At 51.9% G+C, this 17,734-nt stretch overlaps 1 protein-coding gene across 1 annotated transcript; it reads right to left on the bottom strand.

Annotated features, from left to right (window-relative positions):
• Positions 1-374: 374 nt before the first annotated feature.
• LOC119097887 (chitin synthase chs-2) lies at positions 375-13,083 on the bottom strand (the record flags this gene model as incomplete). Its single annotated transcript, XM_037220836.1, has 3 exons — positions 13,058-13,083; positions 5,173-5,390; positions 375-651 (listed from the first exon to the last, which is right to left on the bottom strand). Coding segments are annotated over exons 2-3 (378 nt in total), but the record flags the coding sequence as incomplete, so codon positions are not given.
• Positions 13,084-17,734: the final 4,651 nt, after the last annotated feature.

Below are 17,734 nucleotides of genomic sequence, written 5' to 3'. Positions count from 1 at the left end.
ACTGACCTGATGCTCTTTAGTTTGTAAAAACGGAGACGTTATCAGCGATAAGAAAAGAGCTCAGCCATGTAGGTTTTTATGATCACACAGTCTGCGCTGTTGTCCACTGAGTTTCCCAGGAGCAAGGAAGTAAAGAGAAAGCCAGGCACGCATGGAGGGTAGTCAGGTACGCGCGATCGTAAGGCTTCTGAAGTTGGCAGTTAATTGCGAGGGCATGGATTTCGGTGAAAGTTTCAGGGAGCAATGAGCAAGGACGCTAGTTCTAATTTAGGTGGGGAGGGAAGCTATGCTGTACAGATGTCTCAAGCCCTGGCATAAGAGTGGATGCAGCAACAGTGCGTTAAGACCATTGCTGGGCTTATTCATGTGCTTACACGCCAAAAGTCCATGGCCTTTCCCTTACCTATCCGTTTGTTGCAGTACTCCAGCGACTTGTGCTGTTTGAGCTGCGAAGTCATGAAGAGCGTGGTGCCCTTGGCGATGACGCCGGACGCCAGCACGATGCCGAAGGTGATGATGTAGACGATGACCTTGACAATCTTGATGGTGATGTCGAGGCAGCGCTGGTCGGCGGCCGAGCCGGAGTCGTTGTCGGGCGGGATGACGCGGAACACGTCCCACTTCTTCAGCTCGGGCATCACGCTGCGCCGGCTGCGGCAGGTCAGTGGAGGCAGCGTCAGCTCGGGGGCGGCGACAATCCGGTCATCTCAGCGTCACGACCACAGGCCACCTGGCGGATCGATGCGGTGGCATTTGCAGCATTCGGGGTCAATGGATTTGTGCTTTGAAATCATGTTGATGCATGTTAACACAATCATGGTTAGCGGTGCGTTTCTAGCCTGTTACGGCTTTGTCTGTCGTCCATAACTTCAGCTTGAATCAGCTTAAACGCATGAATACTGGATTCAACCCTGACTCCTGGCGTAACATGAGTCTGGTCGCCTGGTACATTAATGTGCATACCACGGTGTACCGGGGCGAAATGCGTGTGCCCCCGGCCCAGGACAGCGCTACATTCCGTGGCCCTGAGCCATGCGCTATTCCCAAAGTCAATTTGGAGGTCTGGCCGAGATCAAAGTGGGGGGTGTGGCGCAACAGCGCGTCGGAATGACTCAGACGCAGAAGGTTCGTGATCACCGCTGGAAGGCAGAGACGACTGGTAATTCGGATCGACACCGCGTCAGATCCGATCCCGAGACGGACCTGACAGCAGCGCGGCTCGTATAACGCATATCCGAGGTACGATCTGCACGCGATCGAGCCTTGTCACGTGCCTTCAGACCGGACTGGATTTCACAGGGGCTATCTGGTCCGGATCTGACCCGGCGGGTCCGGATCTGGTCCGGAAAAGTCTGGCGTTTACACATCTGTATGTGGCCGGATGCGGACCACACCTGACTGCGTATGGCGGAAATGACGCTATCCTGGAATCAGGCCTGATCTCTCCCCCACCGGTCACGAACCGGACCGATTACAACCCCGCTCGGGCGCCGACCGGCTGGCCTTGGACAATTACGTCTTACTACGGCCCGAGTGGAGCCGGCACATGCCACCGGCAGGGCAGGGCGTCGTGTCGGGAAGCAGACCCCGCTCTGCTCGGGACGTGGCGATGCAGCAGACCCCGCCCGGGACGTCGCGAGACAGCAGACCCCCCCCCCCCCCTACTTAGGACGAGCGGGACGGCGCGCCCTGCCCCAGACGTGGCAGGACAGCAGGCCTCCGTCCAGGACTGGCAGGACAGCGGACCCTGCCCCAGACGTGGCAGGACAGCAGACCTCCGTCTAGAACTGGCAGGACAGCGGACCCTGCCTCAGACGTGGCAGGACAGCAGACCTCTGTCCAAGACGGGCTGGACAGCAGGCCCCGCCCGGGACGTGGCAGTACAGCAGACCTCTGTCCAGGACGGGCTGGACAGCAGGCCCTGTCCGGGACGTGGCAGGACAGATGGGACATCCCTGCAGCGGCGCGGTTGATATTGCGGGACAGACAGGCACATCCAAGCATGGGGGAGGGAGGGGGGGGGGGGGGGTGAAGGACATTATGGGATGGACAGGCCATGCACCAGGAGGCACAACAAAGGAACGTTTAATACCGCTGTGGTCTGTGACACTAACATTAACGGGATACGTTAGCATTAGGCTCACTTGGACGCCGGTATGCCACGAACAGTTATTGTACCGATTTTCTATAACGATGAGAACATGACAGTCAGCCAGGGCGGCGGGCAAGCACCGCATCAGTGGTCAATAATGAGCTGGGACATCCACCAGACGCGTTCAGTAACGCATGAGAAAGATGCATCGGTAAATCATTAACTCAATACATCTCTTCAACGTGAGCGAGCTCAGCTCAGCTGGAGGTGTATCGTACCTTAGATCTGACCTCAACCTGGTTGTGTGTTCCTCCGATACAGCCCAAGTTTATTGACTGCCGTACCGCGATCAGTGATCACAGGACCAGCCCGACTGAACGACATATTCCCAGCCTCCGAAACATCCGCCATTCCAGCAGTAATGGTTAGCGTCGACCACCATGCTACCGTCCACCAATCGGCCGTTTCAAACACCTCGGCAGGACGTGAGGGGATCGCGTGTCTCCCCCCCCCACCCCACCCCCTGCCTGTGAGCGTCAGGGTGGACACGAAGAGACCCCACCCGGCTGGCCGCTGCCAGGGACGGAGGCATTCCCAATGGGCTTTCCCACGTCCGCAGCTCCAAAAGCGCGCGCCTCTAAAAATCGACTTCATCGCGTAGATCTCTGTACAGACACATGGCAGGGCGCGGAACGTTGGCAGGATTTACCGCTGTGAATGGGTGGTTCGTAGGGCGTGGTGCAGGGTTTACCACTGCCTTTGGAGCCTTGCGTGAGCTCAGTTGAGGTCAGCGGTCTTACACACAATAGAACAAACAAGACAGTCAGCTCGGATCACAGGGCGATAGCCTGGCGCAGGCCGAGTGGAAAGTCAAGCAGCCCCGGCTGTGGTGAGGCGGGACGGCAATCGGAAGGGAAAGATCTGCCTCTCACCGCTCTTCGATTTAACACATCTAAATACATATATATATATATATATATATATATATATATATATATATATATATATATATATATATATATATATATATATATCTCTCTCTCTCTCTCTCTCTCTCTCTCTCTCTCTCTCTCTCTCTCTCTCTCTCTCTCTCTCTCTCTCTCTCTCTCTCTCTATATATCTGTATATAAACGTACATATATATATATATATATATATATATATATATATATATATATATATATATATATATATATATATAACGTTGACTAGAATACCTTATATTTAAATATCCTGAAGTTTTGAGCCTCGGCAGCAAAACGGTGTTGTAGAATGATAAGTGTCGGATGATAACAACCGTCTATAGTAGAATGGCAAGCTCACGCTGCGCTTGCAAATAAACAAACGGCAAGCATGAAGACAAAACGGCTTTCCCAAAAGCACGGCGCTCAGTCTGATTCAGGCTGATTGAGCCCCCGTGAATTATCTACTACGGCGGCACGAGTCAGCTCTCGCCGTGCACGTTTCGATGGCTAGCCGGGGCCGGTGGCCAACCGAGTGTGACAAACGCGCAAGTCGACCTAGATACCCGGGTGACACACAGACATACAGCACACACACACACACAGACACACAGACACACAGACACACACACACACACACACACACACACACACACACACACACACACACACACACACACACACACACACACAGACACACACACACACACACACACACACACACACACACACACACACACACACACACACACACACACACACACACACACACACATACACACACGCTCAGTCCGTACGACAGATGGCCAGGCGTCAGAGGCCGCTAGACGGGACTAAAGCCACGGTCCGGGCCAACAGTATTGTAACAGGAAGGAGGTCCTGCCCAACAAGGACGGGTGAGTCCCAGCCGAAGCAGGCGGACTCAGGACACAGGAGCTTTCGCACAGCCGGAACACAAGGGCTCCTGGCACAGCCGTGACACAGAAGCCAGGGCAGAGGACCTCCGGCCGAAACCAGAACCTACGTCCATGATTTAACCTCCACAGACCTTGCAAAATCTGCCTTGCTTTATTCTGACATGGCTCGCTGTCTGGCTACAGGAGCTTTTCGCCGCGACACATCTCAAGTCGCGCTGAGTTTCTGAGAAGATGATGTCGGACGCTGTCCGACACGGGCCTCGTCGGGCAGCGCTGTTCGGCATTGGACAGCACGTGACCCACATACGCGAGTCAGCTCTCGCCGGCAGCGTCCACGGGCGCTCCAACTACCGGTTATAAACAGCGTACAGCCGGTGTTTTGCATACAGAGCGCACGGCGGTGTCCTCCACGCGGCAGCCGTTACAGTCACGCCGACTCCAAAGGTTCTGCTCAACGCATGTGCTGACGGAGCAGGCATCAGCCTCTAAAAAGATTGCTTGCGCGGTCCGAAGGTCGCATGAAGCGACAAAACACCTTCACGCGCTTAATTATGCGCGCGGCGTGCTAGCTGAAGCAGTTCGGTGGTTTCGTCGTTCACGTCCTTTCATCCAGGAGAAAGTGTTCGGCGATTACTGAGAGGCTGTGACCAGACAGTTCTGTGTACACAAGGCAGCAGTGGAGATGCAAATCATCTGCGACCCAGCGAGTGGGCTAGGGAGTTACGCTATGCTATAAATCGCGTGGTAAGTCAAAGGCGCCAAGCAAACATCTGAATAGCCTGCTTAAGTTTTAACTCTCCAGGTTTCAGGTGATGACATATTTTATATCTTCTGTCGTCCAAAACATTAGGTTTAACTTGACAACGGAAAAGATCATCTCCCACACATCACATGCAATTCTTTATCACCAAGCCCTCGGCGTCATGTGCATTACTCCTGAAGTAATTGCTCACACGATCATGCCATATCCTTTATGAACTTGCTGCATTGAATCGACGAGGTATAGCGAAATCGAAACCAAGGTATAACGCTCTACACAAAATATACCCCACTAGTTACAATCACTACAGCCTACAAGTAGGACTACAAGTCGCACTCTGCCATGCTTGTTGCCCTCATCAACCGGCTTATCCTATGAAGCAGTATGAAAATGCAGTACAGCTGCCGGAAGGGCAGCTTGACCTAAGCCCAGCAGACTCACCTGCCGCCATAGATGTCCTCCTGGTGCAGTGGAATGGTATCGTCGGCATCATGGTAGTCGTCGTCCATGCCGTAGTCGCCGGAGGCCGCAACGCCGTTCATGGCCAGGCCGAGCGCTGACTTTGACCTCTGGCCGGTCGCTGCCGCTGACCTTGACCTGAGGCCGGCGGCTGAGACAGGTCGTCCCCTCTCGCCGCGGGCCAAGCTTGAGGCCGCCCTCTGCGGAGAAGCCGGCACATTAGGAATCTCACGGGTGATGGGCTAAAAGCGTTTGTTTGCGGTATACACATGCCACGTTTTTAGAGGTAATGGATGTGAGTTGTTTCTCGAGGTAAAAATCCGCCGTAATTTTACGCCCATCTCTTGCTTTGAGATAGATGGAGCTCTAGACCATGTATGCTTGGCTTTTGGTGGGAAGCTCATATAAGGGTTCAACTAAATAACAACTCTTTGATGGAGGCCGGTCTCCGTCTCGGGCTACGCTACAGGTAATGTTCATCATCAGACATTAAGCCCAGCTGTTCTAGTCCTACATATTTTTTTCGTTGTGGTGACCGCTCATGGAGGGTGGTCAGCAAAGTGGTGCTGAGCCTCATGGACGGAACGGGACGGACCAGTGGCGGCTGGACCACGTCAGGGAGCCAGAAATGGGCATCCGCTCGTGCGACCTATCGTCGTGCACATCACAGCTGTGGCATGGGGCGCGGGCTGTAAGCCGGAGCCACGACATGCCTGAAGGTAAACCTGCGGCAATGTATACGACAACGGCATACATGCCAAGTAAAGGCACGGCGAGGAGAGCCAGGTACCGCGCTTACCGCGGCGACAGTCGAATATTGGATATTACTGATATGAATCCATAGCTGACAGCTAGTATACGGCGTAGATAGTTCACGAGCACGCGATAGTGATCGCACCCTGACGCAGCGACCGGCCCGCATTATTTGATCTTTTAGAGTTTGTAGGAACCGATCGATTAAACGGGCAATCAGTGTCGTATCCGGTACCATTTCATGAAGTCACATGCGACATTGCTGCGCAAAACGGCGCTGCACATATGATCACGTGATGCTGTCGGCCGTCTTCCTTTCTCATTTTCTGGCGCCCGTCTACGGTACTTTTTACTTAGCACATACCCGTGGGCAGTGCTCTCATGTATATTACATAAAATGAAGCAATAAACTAGCCCTGTGCATAATGCGTCCGACACCGGAGATCGAAACCAGTTGCTTTCGTGGAAGAAATTCGTAGAAAGCGGGTTCCACAAATGCACGAGCAAGCTTTTGCACACTGTAAGTCGATGCTTCCGTCACGCTTGCAAGCCCGAGCAGGACCTGCAGCGCGGGCGGGATCCATGAACTTCTGCACGGTCGAATCTTGATTTGCGAATCTGCAGAGCTCGGCTCCAACATCGGAGATGCCTACGTCACCCGCCGCTCACATCATCACTGCTCTCAACGCCGGCTTGGCACGCGGTCCATCTGTGCAGTGGTGCATATCAGTGCCGCGCCACTTGCCGCCCGTGCGCCACTCTCGCCGCCGGCGGCGCCCATCAAAACGGAGCACGCATGCCCGAAACGCGCGGCGATCTGAGCCGGGTCTGCGCGTCGCCTTGAAGTCGGCCCACGGCGGTGCGGGCGTGACACGGACCGGTGATCTCTGCGACCGCCCAGGCCCCGGGCGATCACGCCTCGGTTCGACCTCCGGGCACCTCAGGCTGGCGCGGAGATACGGGTCACCTGTCACGGTCGCCAGCGTCCCAGCGGGCGTCATTGTCGGCTAGTCGGCTGGGGCACATGCAAGTGATGTATCCATTAGTATTTCCTTGTGGATCAGATGCGACGCATGATAGCGCTGTTGATAGTTTTCGTAGCTCTAGTTTGTCTGGCTGCCCTCATCAGCGAACAGCCCAGGCCGGCGTTCCGGCGGTCTGCTGCGATGGTACCGGGTCACGGATAAGATCATTTTGTGTCGGCGCAGTGGTTACGCCATCTTCCCATCTCCAGGACATTGAACCGGTTCCAGTGTCAGTGGCTTGCCATTGAAGTAATTCCCATGCTAATCATTCTGAAACAGGCTACCTATGTTATCTGAACCGAGCTGCGATAACTGCGTAAAACCCTTCAGTTCCACAATACCAGTTGTAATTGGTGCGGTTTGTAATCATGGGTCTACGTTAGACCAAGGTTAATGTGTAACTTAACGGGCGTGTGAATAACCTCTGGCAATCTGTCACGAAAGCAATGATACCTTATAGCATGTCTCAACGTTTTATGTGCCTTTATCACGACGTCGACGCCAATCAGTGCAATCCAGCGTAATGCAATCAATCAGCGGACGTAGAATATATATGGCGAGCCTTTAACATGCAATAACCTGTGCGGCATACGAAAATCAATGTCAGAAGTAAATGAACTTCAGAATGCCACTGTGGTGCAACAGCTACCATCGATATTACCCGGCACGTTTAAATCCTCTGGACAGGTTGCCAACTCCACCGTGCTCGGCTCCCATAACTTCGCTGATTTAATCATGCTATCACAAAACGTCTGCCCAGAACGCGGAGCCATCAAACCGAGACATGCCACCCTAAATGTTAGTCGCTTTCTCACAACTTGTCTCATCTTCGCCTGGGGCAGCCTCACACATTACACATTGTACTTGATGATCAGTAGATTGTCCATCACATGACATGATCATAAATGAACCATGGCTTAGCGTGTTTATCGCTGTTAATGATAGGTGCCCTCTCCAACATGATTCTTCTTGCACCAAATGGCTCCAGAACTGTTGAAAACCGGTACTATCGTCCTTATATGCTTCTGTCAAAACCCACATGAGGGAACATGTATGACGAAGTTGAATGTCAACAGCTCAAGAATGCAGCAACGTGGGATGATTCAACCATACGTCCCCTGGAAGACAACGATTGGCAGGCCAACTTCACCGTGGAATATCGGTGTAACTAAGGTTAGGTCACACATTAACCTCAGGACAGGACAGATATTTCTATACGTGGAATATACTTACAAATGCTTGCCTTCAAAAGCGAACTCAAAGTAAACTGACCGAGCTGAGCGAGGTCATGAGAATACATACGTGGCCGACTTTGCCAGCGGACAATAGCGGACAGAAGCCATAACTGATCGCTGGTCAACTAACATTTTGCGAGCAGGGGTGATCCTAAGTCGACTGTGGGCCCTGGTGTGTAAATGATATTCGATCTGAGTTGCGATCACTGTGGATTAAGCATGCATGGCGGGGCACTGGGTGTTGACATAACCTTCAGTATTATGCAAAAGAAACCGTTTGCCAATCATGCTAAACATAAAAGCATGTATCACCACTCATCGCTTCTTTTAAAAGCTACTCTATCTAGGCATTTTATCTCGCGCGAAGCGTACTACTGCTCGTATGATGCGCTAAGCCGAGGTCTTTATCCAACGAGCCCCCCTGCAGCCTCCTATCTGGTGCAGTACACTAGCCTTGCCCTCCGTTCGGTGCATCGCACGATGATTCCTCTCACCCACCATATGTGCTAACACACAGCACATAAATCCTCTTGTGACATGCTGCCTTGCTTTGAGGGCGTGCGATTCACGCTGCGTGCAGTGCTCTGCTGCGATGAAGGTTGAAATCAGAGCCGAGGACGTTTCGTTCGATGACGTCATATTTCGTAATTTTAACTCTTTTGTACTATTAAACAGCACTTGATTAACATATGTGAATGCTCCCATGGTTTTCCGCCCTGACTGGTTTGTTGATAAATCCGCCGACTAGTTGAAACATTTCACTGTACTGCAGTCTCCCGGCTACATGAGCGTTACTCTGCTATGCCGTGTTGTAGTCCCCCCTCTCCATCAGCGCGGTGCTGTTGTTTCGCAGCATTGCAGTTTCCGACTGCAAAGACCGCCCGTTGGTGAGTGTGCTGTCAGGTAGCTCCACCCACATAGTAACTCGATGAGCTGTGGTGCGGTAATCGAAGCACGGGGTTCTGGTCAGGTGAGCCGTTCAATGATATCCTCCAGTGGCAGGTAAGAGGTCGGCAATTGTCTTTCGCACAGCCGTGGCGCCGTGTGGGCCGGCACGAACGCCACACACGGCTCGTTATAACACCAAACAGTTACGAAGCTATCATCGCATCGCGTTCTAAAAGTCCCAGAAGCGCGCTACCACGGGTTTCCTTGCGTGCTGCAGAAGGTACTGAATTTCAATGTATGCGTGCTGTGTGAACGTTATCCCCCACCATCAACCTCTCTAGCTGGTGTAATGGACTTCGGTACCAATAACCACCCAAGCTCCATGCACCATAAAACATCTTTTATTTCCCTAGAAACTCGTACCACACACCAAAGCAGCGGTAAAAAGTCAAAGCCAGGTGGCCTGATGATGTGGTTCGACCGTTTCAACAGTGGCTTATAACCAAATAAGATGTATTCGGGGCACCAGGAGGTCACACGGGATCGTCCACGGTTGGCTGGTACAGCGCTGGCCTTGCAGCCATTGTTGTGTAACATTCATAGCCTCGCTTGAGCGTTGGACGGTTCATGACGTTGCTGATAGGAAAACAAGAGCGTTAGATAACTCAAGTGAAACTCCTGAAATCAGGTTAACCACTTTACTTCTTAACCCGTTCAAAAACTAAGCTAAGCCTCGTACCGCTTCTCTCTGACGATGTGGCACGTTTCTTTTACTTCAATGCGAAGCGCTAGAACATCTATGGTATTGTATAGTGAGGCTTTCTGGGGTGATTATGTGCTGACACCGAATAGTTTTAGATTTGGCATGTTTGAACAAACAATGCAAAGCATCCTCAGGATTGCAGAACAGCATATATCCATGTTGACATGGCATGAAATGCATGTTTCTCACATTTGCTGTTTCCAAGAACAGTAAACTGGCTGGACAAAGAAGGCTGATGTTGGCATTTCACATGAAAAGTGTGATCACGAGCCTGGTGACAACAAGTGGACGATTAATGACAACACCACAATGCCCACTTTCACAAACAACGACGCGCAGAATTCGCCGTTGCCGCCGGGATTGGTACAGCCGTCGCCATGGTTACCATTTGCGCCACCGCGCGCCGTGGCCGAGCGGGCGCGTGCGGCGCCGGCGGCCAGACAGTTGTGCAAGCGGCTGGGCCGGCGCGGCGCGCGGCCACGCTCCCGGGCACGGCGTGCTGTTCACCCCGGGGGTCGCCAGTCGGACACCGCCACCCACACACGCGCCCGCCCGGCCCCTTCGGGCTGCCGCTTCAAAGCTCAGTTGACCGCTGGTATGTGGTGCGTCTCCGTCCCAATTGTCAGGGGCAGAGGAGATTTTGCGTTCTTTCACTGTTTTCGGTGCGGGGGTCCGGGCTGGTTTGTAATGGTTATACTTAGTGGTCAATGGTGACATCTTTTCTCCAGGTGAGCGGTGGTGATTACTCCCTGGCTGGGTGAAATGAAAGCACTGGCCAAATAAGGTTGAAGTCTTTGCAACATTTAAGCAAGTCATAATTTGCTACAGCGTGTGTTGAAGCGGGTGTAAGGTGCATGACCTTATGACCCGCGATCTGAAGCCCTTGTTTGTTGTTTTCCAATCTAACTTTATGAGCGATTAACTTTGGAAACCAGCACTGTGTGTTCACTGTGTTTCACAAATGACTTTTAACAGTCCGCGGTATTGTGCAAGTCGCGATTTGGCTCCATTATGCACGATTTATGCTTGCTTTGCGCAACAATTATCTCCTTCCCAACCGCACCGCATGAATCGTGCATGAGGAGACTGAGGCGTGACTGATCGGATCAGTCACCGCGAAGGCGGAGGTCTGTGTTCTTATAAACCACGTGCGAAGTAGATCAATGATCAGACCAATCGACGAATATTCATCATCTTAAGCTGCGTGCTAACCTTCCCCTGCGTAACGATCCAACCAATATACGATGACATCCACTGTCATTATACATTAGATGTCTCTCAGGATTCCATGAGTTCTCGTGAACGGCCTTTCCTTGTCCATCCTTCCGTTTCCTCGGCGTCTTCTGAACCTCCCTAACCTCTAATGGGCCGCTCCTCCCCCGGCTCCTGCCGTGTCGTGAGCATCCTTCAGATCTTCTCCACTCTCGTCGGCCTCACAGTCCCCCCCCCCCGCTCCGCCTTCGCAGTAAGCCGCAACTCCCTGCCTTCTCCCGAGCCCACCACCGCCCGTCCCGAAACCGGAGCCGGGCCCAGCACCGCTCCACAATTGGACCAGCGCCCGCGGCTGCAGGCCCGGACCAAAACACCTGGCGGCCGCCGCCCGGGGTGAACGGAACGGCCGCGGTGCCCGCGCCGGCGAAAGTTCGGCGGGCACCGGCCGGCCACGCCGCTGCGCTGCGCTCCAGCCGCCACCCGAGGGGGAGGGGGGCCTCGGAGTGCTGCCGGCCGGCCGCTCTCGGGAAGCCAGAGTCGACTCCTCTCCTGGCCGGCGGGGGGCCCATCACGCCGCCGGCCGGTCCGCGCAGATGTTGGTGTGTGTAGGGATCGAGAAGGTTGTGACTGCTCCGGCCTCAGTGGCACTGTGGCACAGTGGTGGCGACATCGGCCGAGTCCACAGGTGCATGGTACTGGTAGTTCACCACTGTTAGAAGGTAATGCTACTAGCCCTTGCACATCGATAGGTAATATCAGTACACTTTCAAGTTGTCAGTCATTCCCTAGTGACTGATGTTGGGTGTTCTCCACCGACGAAGAATGTCAGTTCTACCTGCTGCCAGTAGTGGTGTCGGAATACCCTGTTCGCCGGTGGGTGGTGCTGATAGACTCTCTCCACCGGTGGGGTGGTGTCGAGATGTTCTGTCCGTCGGTGGGGTGTGCCGACAGATTCCCTCCACCGGTGGGGTGGTGTCAAGATGTTCTGTCCGTCCGTTGGGTGGTGCCGACAGATTCCCTCCACGGTGGGGTGGTGTCGAGATGTTTTTGTCCGCCGGTGGGTGGTGCCGATAGATTCCCTCCACCGGTGGGGGTCTCGAGATGTTCTATCCGTCGGTGGGCGGCGTTCGGCAAGCCGCTGCCCGCCGCCGGCCGGCCGCTGACAATAGGACAGCAAGCGGCTGGCAGCAGCCATATAAGTGGGCCACGGGGGGATGACCGCGATCGGCGACAGCTGGTAGGATAGCCCCGGGACAGGGCCGGCCGCCAAGCAGGTGATCGGCAGGTGGCTGAAACGGTTTGGAAATCCAACACACCGCCAGCCAGCAGGCGTGGCTGCTGAGAGGCCGCTGAGCAAAGGGTCCTGGAGTCGGACTGGACATCTCTCACCGCAGGGAATGGCTTCAGACATGGCCCCCGATGGACCATTTGCCTGGAGAGACTCCTATCGGGCGCCTTGATTTTAAAAACAGGCTGAACGAACAGCAGAGCAAACGCGATTATGAACCGAGACAAATAAGCGAAGGCTTTGAGTTCAAGGGGCCGCGCGGGGGAACCCGTGCGGTGTCAACATACCGAAAATATTTAATGTTTGATGAATGAGCTGATCTGATGTGGTAATGGATGACTATAAGTGTTTCACCTACCTTGACCTGTAATAGAGTATTGTGCATGGGGTACTCGTTTCGCTCTTGCGACAAAAAATCATAAGGAATTTTTATGTGCGCAGCTCCCAAAGCTGCTATGGGTTGTCATAGTTACAGAGACATCAGCCAGAACCTCACCAGAGGGCCCCTTTGGGGTAAAATACTTCAGTTACAGCGTTATAGATGAGAAGCTAACTAATAAGGGCTTCCTCTGGCCTTTGCTCAGAGTTCTTTCGTGACGTTTCTTGGGGACAGTCGTGACGTGCATCCAGCGTCGTGACTCGTGACCCTCGGTCATCCTGCCCCGCGGCGCGCCGGGCGCGAACCGCGTCACAGGACACTCACCCGTGTCGGCGGCCCCTGAGCAGCAGCAGTCGTTGCCGACGGCAGCGGTCCGTCCCACTCTCACCGACACCCTCACGTGGCCCGCCTCACCACTCACCCCGAGCGCCGACTCTCGGCCTCCAAGCTCGGGAGCGCCGCTTCGCTCCCCGCTCCGCGCGCCTTCCGGCCCGCCCGCCGCCGCGCGGCCGCCGATTGGCCGTTCGCGGTGACGTCATGCAGGCGGCCGCGCGGCCTGACCAAAACGCTCCCATTGTCCGTCACGGGCCGGCCAGGTACCGCACGCATGCAACATGAGATGGTGTGCTCACTGCTGCAATCGCACCTGCGATGGCGTTGGCGTGTTAGGACCGTATTCCAGGGCATTTAATCCGATTGAGTTCCTCAATTAATTCGCCCTCATCAACCCCTGGCCTTTGGACAAAATGTCCTGACGCCTTACGTTCCCTGTGAATGAAAGCTGAAAGATACACTCAAGATGGAATTTGTTAATGCTACCATGCGCGTAGAAAACGTCGCACTTGATTTCACTCTGGCGGCGAATGGAGGCACCAAATATGATTCTATTTAGGACCCGCGTCTTTGCAGGCACCTGCAATGCATGTAAGCATCCTTGTCTTGCATTTGTGCTCATTTATCATACAAGCCTCAGATACTGTCATGAACTAAAAACGTAATCAAGAAATATTAATCAGATCAATAAAGGATATTATTGGGTTGAGCATCAGAATACGCTGCGCTATGTCTCTAAAGCAAAACACAATGAGCCAATATTTGCTGGGACCTGCAGCTGACACCAGTAGCACACCTTGCTCGGTGTTGAATGTGCGAGTCGGTAGCAACAAAATGTGAAAGAAGCGTGACGATGATACCTAGGCATAAAACAAACGTCAGGGTTATCATCAATAGGTGCCACCAAACCTGTAACAGACGCGTTACATTATATTGATGATGTTCACAAACTAAAGCGAATCGAGCAGCGCCTTTAGCGAGCCGCACCAGTGGGGCATATCGATGCCTTCGGGTGTGCTTTTTGTTAGAGCTAAAAAGGCAGACGTTCACTGATGTAACGTTCGGTGGGTAATTCATAAATGACACTGGCATGCATGACAACATATACTTCCGCCTGGGCAAGCTCTGACCATTCCAGTCAATCAGGTGAGTGAGCAAGTATTCACGCTTTTCTCGGCTGTCACAAAAGATCGGTATAAAATGCAAATTTTATTGGCGGAGATAAACGCGACAGTGACTGAGTTATGCGGCTGAGCAGATTCCTACGGGTTTTCATGGTTATGCCCCTGCTGATTGCACTCGACTGACGCCAAAAAGGCGGCACGAGGACATTTGTCGTGCCACCGATGTGCTTTAGATTCAGGCCCTGCCACTCAGCCTTTTGTGAGTGATCTACCGTCTACAACCATGTAGTCGGGTTTTCCCGTCTTGACCGACTTCGGTGCCGACATCTGACGCAACTCCTCCGTGAAAACATCCTCAAATCGTGACCCGGGTTTCTATGCTCGGTGGGTGATACTGACTGCACGTGGTCGAGGCATGCCTGCTGTGATTACCCATCTCTCACCGGTTAAAACTGTCCTCTGAGACCTCTGATTTGAGACTCGGACTGCCAAGGACCTAGCCTTTCTCAAGTCACCGCGGTTTCGACCGATCTTGCGCATCTTTTTGTGCTGAAGGATTTTACTTCGCTCTCGGTAATCGAATGAAAAGAGGGTACATCACGCTCGAATGGCAATGTTACGGATGGGCCCACCTGACCATACGGCTTGTGTGGCAGTTCCTGTCTTTAAATAAAGCAGCAGGTTATTTGGAAGTGGTTAACTTATTAGCAAAAATCAACATGAAGTGGTTTGTTTTGAAGCTCCATAGATGTTAGGTTTAAAGAGTAGTTTTAGCCGGATCTCTCAGGTTTGATTATTTCGGCATGTTCAAGTAAGACTCACGAGGAATACAGCCTCGGCTTTTTCCGGAGGCAATGTTGTTAAAACCCTGTTCAGGACAATACAGCGCCAGGAATCAGTCATAAATGTCACAGCAAACTCGCTAGAAAACCGAAGAGGCTAGAAAAGCGATATATATATATATAGATATATATATATATATATATATATTATATATATATGTGTGTGTGTGTGTGTGTGTGTGCATGCATATGCATATATATATATATATATGTATATAAATGTATATTGATATCAATATTGATATTGATATTGATATTGACGTTGATATGTCTGCTACAAACTTTTCTCAGTTCAATCAATTTAAAAAAAATATTCTGCTGTCCAAGTAATTTACAGGCTTATAGCCGAAATGCAATACATCTCTCTTTCCTTTCTCTTTTTCTTTCTCCTTTTGTCTCCGAGCTGCTCGACGGGAATTGGGTCATTAGTGCTGCTCTTTAGTTGAATATCTGTTTGTCTAACTATCGCAACGTTGAAAAGATGTCCTCTAAGGTTTAAATGTCACTTCTTAAGAATAGACATTTGCAGATGACACGTCATGCGTCGATGAATGTGGGGAAGCGGGAAAAGCAATCGCAAACATGGTATCATGGGGGACTCGTTAGTACCGTCAGCAGGATGCTTAAGTTACGTTGTTTACCAGGCATGAAATTGCTGTGCATTCCTGGCGTACGACGATGACGTAGCCAGTTTTGCCCCCCCCCCCCTCCCCTTCCCTTTTAACCCACAGCACGCCGCCCCTAGTGAGTCTGTGACAACTCACGAACACTTCTCAAGATCCCCCGACAATACATGCATGATCAGGGACGCGGGCAAACTCGGAAGAGGAAGCATAAATAAATGCAAAACGAAATGCAGCAGCCAGCACATTTTACGGCCTCAGCCATGCCAGCAAACTTGTTCAGTGACACAGGTACTCGTCTCTGCATCGTGACGCAACTCTCAACACTGTCCTCGCTGAGTCTGTCATCCGGTAACTTGGTATGTGCTATGTAAAAAGGGCGGATTACCGCACTGATAGGGTAAACGGTGGATCGGGGTAGTGGTCTGTGCTGACAACAGCGAGTGCTGCGGTATCCTTGCAACTTGGTTACAGTGCGGCCTCATAGGAACACGGATAAGAACCACTGACAGCACAGTTAATTGGCAGCTGATCTACTCCTTGAGCTAGCGGACGCAGACATCATCAAACGTCTCAATCAAACGGGCTGGATTCAAGTCCAAGCAAGTCCTAGGTTGGGCGAGCTATCAGCGCAAACTGTTGAGGCTGAAGGCCGCTCTCATTTGGGGGAGTTACTTAGAATTGGGCGATTCTCCTATAAATTTGAATCGGCGTACTGTGTGTTAACTCAAGACATTTATCACGCATGTTGCAATATATTAACAGTGATGCCGACAACCTTTTCCGACAAGTATAATTGAAGATCAGATTTAGTGGGCACTAGGAATTTAGTTCTTGAAAACGCAAACCCCTATGCCAGCACGTCTCATTAGATCCATATCATATATATATATATATATTATATATATATATATATATATATATACATTTGTCAACGGTAGCGATCCAATCTCACTAGATTCCAACAATTTAACAACCTCTCGATGAACGAAGACTGTACTTGTACATCCCGTCAGTTCTAAGCTGAGGTTGTTGGAGTAGATATGCCCATATCTTGATAAAACAATGCGGGGTTACATTTGTTACTAATCGTTCTACCTTGGGTTTCACATGCCCCAATTTTTTACGGAGTCGTTCTTGTACGGTTTTGAACACGGTGCTGAAAGTTCGGTTCGCTGGGTTTAAGCAGTATTATGCCCAGCAAGACTTTAAGTTATACCTTATTGCCCAGCTATTGTCAAATTTCAAGTTCTACCTTGACCAGTTCACTATCTATAGTCTCCGTTCAGATGCATCCATGGTGTTATGCTCAGAAGTGACAGATGCCGCTCATTTCTTTCAAAAAAACGCACTATAAATGGTCCTGGCCATATCTTATTTGTCATCAAAGGTCAAAGGTCAAGCAGCGCGTGTAAAACTTCCTTCTTCCTGTGGCTGAAGCTCACTCGCTTACTTTCCGAGATCTCAGGGGACCTCTCCGACACCCATCGTGGGGTGAATGCAAAACAAAGACACTCGTGGGGCGTGGGCTACGCGATGAATTGTACCTGTGCATGAAAAACAACTATGATGTTAAGAAACACTATGTCCAGGCAAATAACAAATAAATGCGTGAAAAATTAAGCAGTGTGCATACACGTTTGAAAACTAGTTTTAACTTACTGTTTGTGTGGGACCCACTTATGCGAATCAATCGTGCTGAGACTTAAGTATGTAGCTGCAACTGGGGCCTTAAGTTAAACTTTTCTTAGAGATTTAATCCGAGCCTTTTGAATGAATGGTTTCTGGGATCAGAACTCACTTTAAGCAGCGCTTGTTGTTTGAGCCCTGACCCCCGCCATCCGATCGCGCAATTTCAGGCAACGGGGGAATTTAGTGGAGAAAGTTTAACGCGCCGCAGTGCTCGGCACGGTCCGTCCTGCCCTACGACGTCAGCTGACCTTTAGCGCGATCGCTGCCACCGGCCGCAGGCCATGCCTGTCAAGGCCAAATAGCGAGCGCCCAAAGCGACCCGAACCCACCCCGCCACGGATGGTGGATCGGGAGGCAGGCGCTCTAGCCAACTGTGCCACCGGGATG

This window comes from Pollicipes pollicipes, unplaced genomic scaffold (genome assembly GCF_011947565.3).
Source record: "Pollicipes pollicipes isolate AB1234 unplaced genomic scaffold, Ppol_2.1 Scaffold_4661;HRSCAF=5491_pilon_pilon_pilon, whole genome shotgun sequence".
Lineage (NCBI taxonomy): Eukaryota > Metazoa > Arthropoda > Thecostraca > Pollicipedomorpha > Pollicipedidae > Pollicipes > Pollicipes pollicipes.
The sequence above is the reverse complement of the archived record's forward strand: the minus strand, read 5'-3'. Positions and strand labels throughout refer to the sequence as shown.